Source organism: Cyprinus carpio, chromosome B15 (genome assembly GCF_018340385.1).
Source record: "Cyprinus carpio isolate SPL01 chromosome B15, ASM1834038v1, whole genome shotgun sequence".
NCBI lineage: Eukaryota > Metazoa > Chordata > Actinopteri > Cypriniformes > Cyprinidae > Cyprinus > Cyprinus carpio.
Genome location: NC_056611.1, coordinates 26,059,464 through 26,070,580, shown reverse-complemented (window position 1 = coordinate 26,070,580; position 11,117 = coordinate 26,059,464). Strand labels below are relative to the sequence as shown.

Below are 11,117 nucleotides of genomic sequence, written 5' to 3'. Positions count from 1 at the left end.
AACAAAAATGAGCTAATATTTCCTTACACGCATATACATGCACAGGCACACACTCACACTCACTCGCACACACATGCGCACACACTCACACAAACACACACTAAAACAAAAAAAACAAAATAAAAAAACAAAAAAAAACAAACGCGGAGGCGAAACTCTTTCCAGGAATAAAATTATGGGGTTTACAATGTACCAATCTACATTTATGCATTTAGTAGACACTTTTATCCAAATGTAAGAACTGTATCTTACAATGTACGAAGGACAACTTAAGGTCATTTGTTTCCTAATATATAATACTGGATAAAAATTAAATAAATCTGCAAAAAAGCGTTTCTAAACCCAAAACGTAAATAACAAATGACAAGAACTTTTGATGTAAAATGTACTCATTTTTTAGATAGTAAGAAGGCTTTTTTCCCCTCATAATGTCAGTCAAAGTGTCTTCCACCAAAAGTGCTTGTAAATACTGATATTTTTCAAACGGGTTTTCTCACTAGATTCTCATTACTGAAAAATCATGTTTTAAAGTAAAAAAACACTAATGTAATTTTAACTCAGCATAGATAAAAAACGTTATTTAGAGATACCACATTGTGTTCTATTAGAGGAATTTTCTTAAAATTGCAGGCTATGATTTTTTTTTAATTACCTCATAAATTCCACCAAAGAACGACATGAATTTGCAGAGAAGAGCAGCACACAAACTGGCAATGTGCACAAACGGACCCTACAGGATAGAAAACACACACAATGCTTGTGTTGAATTCAGATTAAAGCAGGGATGCTTTAAACAACACTCGTGTCTATTCACTCCGAGGGAGACGTGCCCCTTCTGAGTGTGTTCACCTCCTTGCCCAGAGGCAGACCACTCCCCAGCGCACAGGTCAGTCCCACGACTTTGGCCACAAACGTTTTTAACGTGAGATACTCTTTCAGCACCACTCCTCTGAGAATGGTCTTCATTTCAGGAATACCAGACCCTGAATGAAGGACAAACACAGGAGTGCCCTGCTGAGTTATGAAGAAGGGCAGAAATCTTTCATGAGTGTGTGAATGTTAGCGTGTCTCACCCGCAGCCTGAGGTGCTACTATGTGTGTGAAGCCCGCAGAGAAACTGATGAGAACCACAGGATAAGTGACCCAAGCTAAATACTGCAGGATTACGTTACTGTCCAAACCACCGGACATCCACTTCTGTGCTGTAGGGAGAACAACACGCAGGACAATTACAGGGCATGTGAACTCTAAAATTCAACTTAGATAAATGACAAAGAATCTAGACAAAAACATACCTTAGTAGAAGCACAAGTTAACATTTGAATTGTACTTAAATACATTTATTTCTATGCTTTTTAAATTGACAAATAAATGTAAAAGACAATAAGACTTTCTTATTAAAAGTACCTTTAAAGCACAAAAACTGCTTGTCTAAATTTTTTTTTTAATATTCTAACTTTGAACATTTCTAAGTTTCAAGAACATTTTTAAGCTTGAAAAACTTTGAACATCTTAGAAATGTTACGTTTTTTTTTTTTAAACAGAAATGTTGTTTTTTCCAAATTTAGAACTGTTCAAGTTTTTTTTTCTTCAAACTTAGAAATGTTATGTTTTTTTAAACAGAAATGCTGAGTTTTTTTCCAAATTTAAAACTGTTCACACTGTTTTTTTTCTTTTTCAAAAATAGAAATGTTCAAAGTTTTTTGTTTACATAGAACGGTTAAGTGTTTTTTTAAACAGAAATGTCAATGTCTTTTTTTCCAAACTTAGAAATGTCCAAAGTTTTTTTTTAAATAGAAATATTCAACTTAGAAATGTTGTTTTTTTAAACCGAAATGCTGAGTTTTTTTTTCCAAATTTAAAACTGTTCACACTTTTTTTTCAAAAATAGAAATGTCAAAAGTTTTTTTTTCAAATTTAGAACTGTTCATTAGTTTTTTTCTTCCAAACTTAGAAACGTTCAAACTTTTTTCCCCAAAATAGAAATATTCAACTTTTTCAAAAAATAGAAATATTCAACTTTTTCCCAAAAATAGAAATGTTCAAACTTTTTTCAAAAATAGAAATGTTCAAACTTTTTTCAAAAATAGAAATGTTCAAACTTTTTTCAAACTTAGAAAGGTTAAGTGTTTTTTAAACAGAAATGTTAAAAAAGTTTTTTTTCCCCAAATTTAAAACTGTTCACACTTTTTTTTTCAAAAATAGAAATGTCAAGTTTTTTTTTTCAAATGTAGAACTGTTCATTAAAGTTTTTTTCTTCCAAACTTAGAAACGTTCAAACTTTCCCCCCCAAAATAGAAATATTCAACTTTCAAAAAAAATAAAAAAATCAAACTTTTTTTTTTTTTTACCAAAAATAGAAATGTTCAAACTTTTTTCAAACTTAGAAAGGTTAAGTATTTTTTAAACAAAAATGTTAAAAAAGTTTTTTCCCCAAATTTAAAACTGTTCAATTCAAAGTTTTTTGTTTTTTTTCAAAAATAGAAATTTTCAAAGTTTTTTAAAAACTTAGAAATATTCAGTTTTCAGTGTTTTTCCCAAACTTAGAAATGTTCAAAGTTTTTTCAAACCTAGTACTGATCTTAGTTTGAGGTTTGACAATATTCTGACTATACAACACAATAAAGATAAAAAATAAAATCTGGACGGATCAGAAATCAAACATCAATGTGCACAATGACAAAACGCCATAATTACACTTTTATGCCACTACAAAATGTAACTGCAGAATAATAATTATTTTTTAATTAAAAATAACTTGATTTGCATTGTAAAGCAACTTGTTTAAACACAGTTTTCTCAGCATCGAGAAGACTGATCATCAAGTTTGTCCATCCTCAGCCACAGTAATAATTAAAACTAATTTACTGAGCTAAAAGTTAGTATTAAAAAAACAAAATGTTAGATTTTTGGCTTAGAAATCAAATTGCAAAAAATGCAATCAATCATTTTTAACAGCAATTATGTTACAAATTTGCCAAAATAAAACTAACTGTACCACATAACTGTCCTAAAGTACTTATCCCTCTGATACAGGTGTTTAATTTGACTGCTTTTATGGAGTAACTTTTTTTAATCAGTTATTTAGAAAAACCATCTCTCTTGGTACTTTAAGGAACTCTGAAACCAAAACACTGACCTAAAGAACATCCAAAAGAAACATACAACAACTCAAAAACCATACGCAGGTAAAAATCATACAACAATTCCAATTGACATCTTTACCTCACACACACACACACACACACACACACACACACACACTCACCTTGTAAGAGAAGGGCAATGCAGAAATCCATAACAAAGCTGACCAGAGCCATGACGAGTCCCAGCAAGATGAGAAAGATCCAGTCCTCGCCGACCCGCGACATGAGGAACCGCTGACAGTGCACTGCACAGACTCCACAGAGAGAAAACTACATTACCCACAATGCACCAGTGCCCAAACTCAGACAGCACTACTTAGGAAGTACCAGTGCACACCTCGAAGACTCCATAAGCAACAACTACAATAGCAAACAATACCCACCGCAGTGCAATTACTACACAGCCTACAATTTACAGCGCACAAAAACAACAAGAATCAGCAAAAGTATGTGCAAAAATAATTTTCTGCCACTACAAAAAGTAACTTTATAGACTACAGAACATAAAAAATGCTCTAAACCTAATATAATTAAATATTTGTGAACTACTTTCCCCAGAAGTCCTTCCATCATCATTATTTTTACAACTAATCCACCCACAATTCTCTTCAATTCTAAAACATCCAGTCGAAAACAATGAGTTGTGCTACACAAACACGCTCACACAATGTTAATGCATTGTTAGAAGACTCTTTGAGTAAGTCAGAATGTAAGTTCATATTCTGGACTGTATCTGGTATCTGTATTCTGTGACACCTAAATAGATTTCACTGCAACCCGAGTTGCTATGCGTTGTAAACCCGATTATCACATTTACAACGCATAGAAAATAGCAGCTATAACAGTGTTGTACTCACCAGATAAAGGAATGTGATAATTCTCAATATCTTTTAGAAATACTGATAAATTAACATGCAAGCACCAATGAAAAGAGCATAATAAGAGCAGGAATGTGCATTAAGCATGTAAACAGAGTCTATTTTGATTGCATGTTTAACTTAAACTGACCGCTTACGAAGCAAAATCTGTGTAAGATTGTTCATATGGATATATATGAATATAAATGTTATTTTTATGCATATTGTTTACATTTGATTCTGTTTTCGCTTTAAGCTACTTATTTTTTGTGTTTGTCATTTTTATTTAGTACTTATTTTACTTCGGCTGGATGGCAAGGCAACATTTTTAATTTTCATTTAGTTTAAGTTTGTTTTATATTTATTAAGTTTATTTTTTAACTTTAATTTACGTAAAGCGTTAGCCGTTTTGTTTTGTATTTTTGTCATTTTATTCATTTTTTTGTATTTTTTTTTAGCTTTTAATGCTTTAGCTTTTAACTTTATTTAGTTTTAGTTATTTTAGTACTTAAACTTATTTCAACTAGGCAAGGCGACATTTTTAATTTTCATTATAATTTTTTTTATTTCATTTTATTTCAGTTTACACTTTATTTTTTCATTTCACAATTTACTTTAAAAGTATTTAAAAGTAAAAGTATCTTAAAGTAAATACTTAAGTATTTCTGGTTTGTGTTTTTGTCATTTTATATGTTTTTTTATCTATATAGTATTTATTAATTTTATTTCTTTCGTTTTAGTTATTTTAGTACTTAAACTAAATGAAAATGAGAAATGTGGCTTTGGCAACTAGCTGAAAAAAATAAGCAAGTTTTTTATATTTATATTTTATTTCAGTTTATTGTATTTCAAGTAACTTTTTTTTGGTTTAGGGTTTCTTAAGTCATTAAGTCAATTAATCAATCTCTGAGGGTTTGGATTGTCTTTCACTTTAGCTATCAGGTGTGTGTGTGTGTGTGTGTGTGTGTGTGTGTGTGTGTGTGTGTGTGTGTGTTCATTTTCTTGAGTGCTACTGCAGCCCATTAAACTCCATAACACGGTTTCTGAAGTCATTTTAAAAACATTAATTCTTTATCACAACACAAAAACAACAATTCTGTAAAAATCAACTCCAACACCAAATACACCCACAAAACAATGGAGCGAGGAGCCGTGAATCTGAAAATATACCAACGAACACTCACCAAAACACACATAAAGAGCGGAGAATCTGACCGTGTATGAGACGGAGGGCACAGGACCGACCGTGTGGACGTGTCTTCAAACACACATAATACTCTTAAAATCACTTCTAAAGCAATGTTTCCAGACGTCTATAATTTCGCTTTTGAAACGCAGCCACCAACTTCAGAAAAAAAAAAAAAAAAAAAACATGAAAGCATGTTAGAATGGGATGCACACACACACCGAGACGTGTGTGAGAAGCTGAATTTATAAATGTCTTGTTTATGCACAATATGCAGATGTAATGAGGGTGAAGCGTTTATGTGTGTGTGTGTGTGTGTGTGTGTGTGTGTGTGTGTCACTGCTGGCTTCTGTTTTATAACACCACTCCATCAACACAAAGTCATTTGCTTGCATTTCTCTCTCTCTCTTCTTCATTTAACCCCTCGCTTTCTGTTCAAAGAGCTACAATTACCTTCTGTTAGCCCATTCGGATTCATTTATGAGCAGCCAAGAGTGTGTTTCTTACAGAAACTTTTGAGATGTGATATTTACTTTTTTCAAAGTGACTTATAAAAAAGGAGGAACAATTGCGAAAAACAAGTGTGGAAATTTACAAAGTCGTTTGAGCTTTGCTGAAACACTTGTGTTTACTCAAATATTCCTTAAGCTGTTATTTAGTGTAAAAAATATATATTTTTTAAAGTTGTAAATAAAATACAAATTATTGGAGTATGTTTTATACTAAAATACTATTTCAGTATTTTTTTCCAATTTTTAATCCAATTTGTTTCTTTTTTCTTTTCTTTTTTTTTAATTTACTAACGATTTTTGAGAAAATAGTTTAAACTAAATCGCTTTCAGTGTAGGTGAGGAAACATTTTAATACCTTTATGTAGTTAAAACTGAAATAATTTTAAATATATTTAATTACAGTGAAGCTGTTTATAATTTAAGACATTAAATCACAGATTTAATCTCAGATTAAAAAATACAAAAAAAAAAAAAAAAAAAAATCTTTCTCTCTGTATAATTTCCATAAAAACCCAAACAAATTTATAACAAAAAAGGGAATCTCAATTAGGGTGATAATTAGGACTAATTTGCATTTAAAACCCCCACAAAACTTAAATTTATTAAAAAATTTCAAACAAAGTTTATCACAAACAAAAAAAATAAATAAATAAAAATGAGGGTGATGATTAAAACTAATTTGCATTAACAAAAATAAATAAATAATAATAATAATTTATATAATAGAAGGTAAAACAAGCAACATTATTTAATTATTTAAACTGAAATATAAATAACTCAAATTGTTGAATAAGTGCACTTAATTATTGCATTTGTTATAATAAAGCACTACGTGTATCTTCCGAAAGGAAAAACTAAACTATTTAAAAAAGGTCATGCTACTAATAAATATAATCATTATAGTTCTTATTCAGTTATTATTATACTACTTTTTATTTAGCTACTCCTCAAAATTGTTCATGTATATGACAAAAAACAAAAAAGTCAGAATATTAGAAAATATTTACAGTATGAGTACACACTTTAAAGAATAGTATCACTGTTTTACTGATGAGTATTGTGTTTGTGTTTAGCACACTGTTAGCACTGTTAAAAGTTATTTGTTGGTTTAAATGAATACATTTAGATTGTGTTTTTACCAGAAAAAAAGTCCGGCGGTGATGATTCCAGGGCATATGGGAACCCTGAGAACAAACCACAGACAGACAGTCTGAGGAAAAGTGTGTTTGTGGAGAGAAAACGTGCCAAAAGATAAGAGAGAGAGAGAGAGCTGGCAAGATACACATCCAGAGATTAGAGAACAGATCAGCTTGATATAAACACACACACACACACACACACACACACACACACACACACACACACACGCACACACACACACACACACACACGCACACACACACACACACACACACGCACACACTCTCTCTCTCTCTCACACACACACACACACACACACGCACGCACGCACGCACGCACACACACACGCACACACACACACACACTGAAGTCTGCTGTCTGACAGTCAGAGGTTAATGAAGAGGAAGGAGAGGCTGCTGAAGGAACTTGTCCACTCGTCTCTGGGGAGAGTTCGCTGTAGTGATGATGTCACACACAAAGTGACAATTTAATCTATTTAGTGCTCTGCTGTTGCCATGACAACAACAAACCGGCCATCCATCCACCTGATGAGAGCTTCCGTGAGCAACCTGTAACCATGGTGACCTGTGGCACTACACGGATCTCCTGCTGACATCACATCTGCTACAGGAGGAGTGTGTGTGTGTGTGTGTGTGTGTGTGTGTGTGTGTGTGTGTGTGTGTGTGTGAAACTGTGCGAGTGTGTGTGTGAGAGAGAGTGTGCTTGTGTGCTGGTGTGTGGTGTGTGTGTGTGTGTGTGTGTGTGTGTGTGTGTGTGTGTGTGTGTGTGTGTGTGTGTGAGAGTGTGCGAGTGTGTAAGATAGAGTGTGTGTGTGTGTGTGTGTGTGTGTGTGTGTGTGTGTGAGAGAGAGTGTGTGTGTGTGTGGGGGGGGATGCAACGATTATAGATTTTGTTGGTACGATTATTGTCTGAGAAATAATCACGGTTTAAAGATTATGACGATTATTATGCATTTATTCATTTCACAAAATGATTAATGTTTAAAGTCACATGGAAACTCTTTAGATATTAAAGTGTTATTTATTGCTGCCTTTCGAAACAGAAATAACACAGTAACCAATGATACTGCACAAAATAATAATAATAAAGACAAACAAAAGTCCATCTCTCCAATTGGAATTAAAAATGTGACCTCTGCTCTGTAAACATCCATATCAGTATTTCCCTGATAACCGATGAAAGTAGATCACAAAAGTATTTAGTGTTTTCAGTTTGTACATTCTTTACATTCCTGTTGGACCTGAGGCAGAGAACTGGAAACATGGTGGGAAAAAAAATCTTGTTGGTTTTTGACTCATGAATATAATGTTATTGAAGTATTATTAATATAAGAATATTAAGTTTATTTATCCCACAGGGGAAACTATGAATAATGAGGGCTGAACTATTATTGTAATCAACTGTCATCCATACGTATTCTTTTTAATAATTTTTATAATAATTCATAGGATTTTACTTGTGGCCTGAGACAATCATGTCTATTATTTTGGTTTGTGAGATTGGAGAGATTGCGAGTGTGTGTGAGGGACAGAGAGAGGGTGTGTGTGTGTGTGTGTGTGTGTGTGTGTGTGTGTGAGGAACAGAGAGAGAGAGAGAGAGTGTGTGTGTGTGTGTGTGTGTGTGTGAGAGAGAGAGAGTGTGAGTGTGCGAGTGTGTGTGAGGGACAGAGAGAGGGTGTGTGTGTGTGTGTGTGTGTGTGTGAGGAACAGAGAGAGAGAGAGAGTGTGTGTGTGTGTGTGAGAGAGAGTGTGAGTGTGCGAGTGTGTGTGAGGGACAGAGAGAGAGAGAGAGAGTGTGTGTGTGTGTGTGTGTGTGTGTGTGTGTGTGTGAGAGAGTGTGAGTGTGCGAGTGGTGTGTGAGGGACAGAGAGAGAGAAGAGAGAGTGTGTGTGTGTGTGTGTGTGTGTGTGTGTGTGTGTGTGTGTGTGTGTGGTGTGAGGTGAGAGAGAGAGTGTGAGTGTGCGAGTGTGCGAGTGTGTGTGAGGGACAGAGAGAGGGTGTGTGTGTGTGTGTGTGTGTGTGTGAGGAACAGAGAGAGAGAGAGAGAGTGTATGTGTGTGTGTGTGAGTGCGTGTGTGGTGTGTGTGTGTGTGTGTGTGTGTGTGTGTGTGTGTGTGTGTGTGTGTGAGAGAGAGAGTGTGAGTGTGCGAGTGTGTGTGAGGGACAGAGAGAGGGTGTGTGTGTGTGTGTGTGTGTGTGTGTGTGAGGAACAGAGAGAGAGAGAGAGAGTGTGTGTGTGTGAGAGAGAGTGTGAGTGTGCGAGTGTGTGTGAGGGACAGAGAGAGAGAGAGAGAGTGTGTGTGTGTGTGTGTGTGTGTGTGAGAGAGTGTGAGTGTGCGAGTGTGTGTGAGGGACAGAGAGAGAGAGAGAGTGTGTGTGTGTGTGTGTGTGTGTGTGTGTGAGAGAGAGAGAGGAGTGATGTGCGAGTGTGTGTGAGGGGACAGAGAGAGAGTGTGTGTGTGTGTGTGTGTGTGTGTGTGTGAGGAACAGAGAGAGAGAGAGAGAGTGTATGTGTGTGTGTGTGTGTGAGAGAGAGAGAGAGTGAGAGTGTGCAAATGTGTAAGACAGGGTGTGTGTGTGTGTGTGTGTGTGTGAGGAACAGAGAGTGTGTGTGTGTGTGTGTGTGTGTGTGTGTGTGTGTGAGAGAGAGAGAGAGTGAGAGTGTGCAAATGTGTAAGACAGGGTGTGTGTGTGTGTGTGTGTGTGAGGAACAGAGAGTGTGTGTGTGTGTGTGTGTGTGTGTGTATGTATGTGTGTGAGGAACAGAGCGTGTGTGTGTGTGTGTGTGTGTGTGTGAGAGAAGAAACAGAGAGCGAGAGAGAGGAGAGAGAGAGAGGAGAGTGTGTGTGTGTTGTGTGTGTGTGTGTGTGGTGTGTGTGTGAGAGAGAGAGAGAGTGTGTGTGTGGAACAGAGTGTGTGTGTGTGTGTCGCTATATGGGGAGGTGAGGAAAGACACAGACATAGAGTGTGTGTGTGTGTGTGTGTGTGTGTGTGTGTGTGTGTGTGTGTGTGTGAGAGAGAGAGAGAGTTGTGTGAGTGGACCAGAGTGTTGTGTGTGTGTGTGTATATGGGTGTGGAGGAACAGAGAGAGTGTGTGTGTGTTGTGGTGTGTGTGTGTGTGTGTGTGTGTGTGTGTGTGTGTGTGTGTGTGTGTGAGAGAGAGAGAGAGTGTGTGTGTGGAACAGAGTGTGTGTGTGTGTGTATATGGGAGTGAGGAACAGAGAGAGAGTGTGTGTGTGTGTGTGTGTGTGTGTGTGTGTGTGTGTGTGTGTGTGTGTGTGTGTGTGTGTGTGAGAGGAACAGAGAGTGTGTGTGTGTGTTGTGTGTGTGTGTGTGTGTGTGTGTGTGTGTGTGTGTGTGTGCTTCATTCAGCTGTCAGGTTCTCAGAGGGAGGATGGCGCCCTACTCAGGATAAACACTGACACTGCAGCTACACTTAGTACTGAGTATGAAATACTTTCAGGACCAGGATTTGAGCGGTTTAAACATTCTTAAAAAAAAAAAAAATGTTTTTCCAGGCTCTTGTTTAAGTCTGAGGATGATTCTGACAAAACTTTATTATCTACATGCTCTTTCATGCTCAATTTAAGTTTCTTTACAGTTTTTTTTTTTTTGCATTGCAATATTATTATATTTTTCTAAAATAAAATTCTCATTCCAATTGAAAAAGTGCCCAGACGTTTTTTTAATTACTATTATTCCCACTGGTGATCGTCATTACATTTATTAATTATTTACTCATTACTCTAGAGTAAAAAAAGATTCTGTGAGACAATTATTTAATCAGCATAAATTAAAGGAAATACAACAAATATACCATTATATATATAATGTAATATACAATAAAATATATAATTGTTTTAGAAATACACTAATGAGAAATTGTGGAAGAAATTTTTCATGATTGAATTAATCTTTTGTTCTCTTTGGGCCTTTGTTTCATTAATCAATTTATTTTTGTTACTTATTTTCTTTTGATTTTGGGGATATAATAACTTTTAGTGACAACTATAATTTAAAAATACACATCAGTTTCCAGTAATAATAACTTTAATACTTTAATACTAATAAAAATAACTTTACCATGGTACATTTTTTTTGCTTGATGACTTACAAAGATCATATCTCATATTAAATCCAGCTGCTGGTTAGATAAAGACACAAATCTCAGATATCTATTAGACAAACAGCATCTTGAGTTGATGACAGGGCACTGCTTGTAAAATCTCAGATCTACGGAGCAGTAATGTTTGGGA

The 11,117-nt window shown here is 35.2% G+C and overlaps 1 protein-coding gene across 1 annotated transcript in view; it reads right to left on the bottom strand.

Moving 5' to 3' along the window:
• The window catches only part of LOC109079791 (chloride channel protein 2-like), a 79,409-nt gene that overhangs the window by 41,924 nt on the left and 26,368 nt on the right, over positions 1–11,117 (bottom strand). The window contains exons 3-6 of the mRNA XM_042740018.1: positions 3,269–3,400; positions 1,074–1,202; positions 850–983; positions 653–730 (exon numbers count right to left, since the gene is read on the bottom strand). Coding sequence (XP_042595952.1) covers positions 653–730; positions 850–983; positions 1,074–1,202; positions 3,269–3,400 — 473 coding nt within the window. The remainder of the gene's footprint in view (positions 1–652; positions 731–849; positions 984–1,073; positions 1,203–3,268; positions 3,401–11,117) is intronic.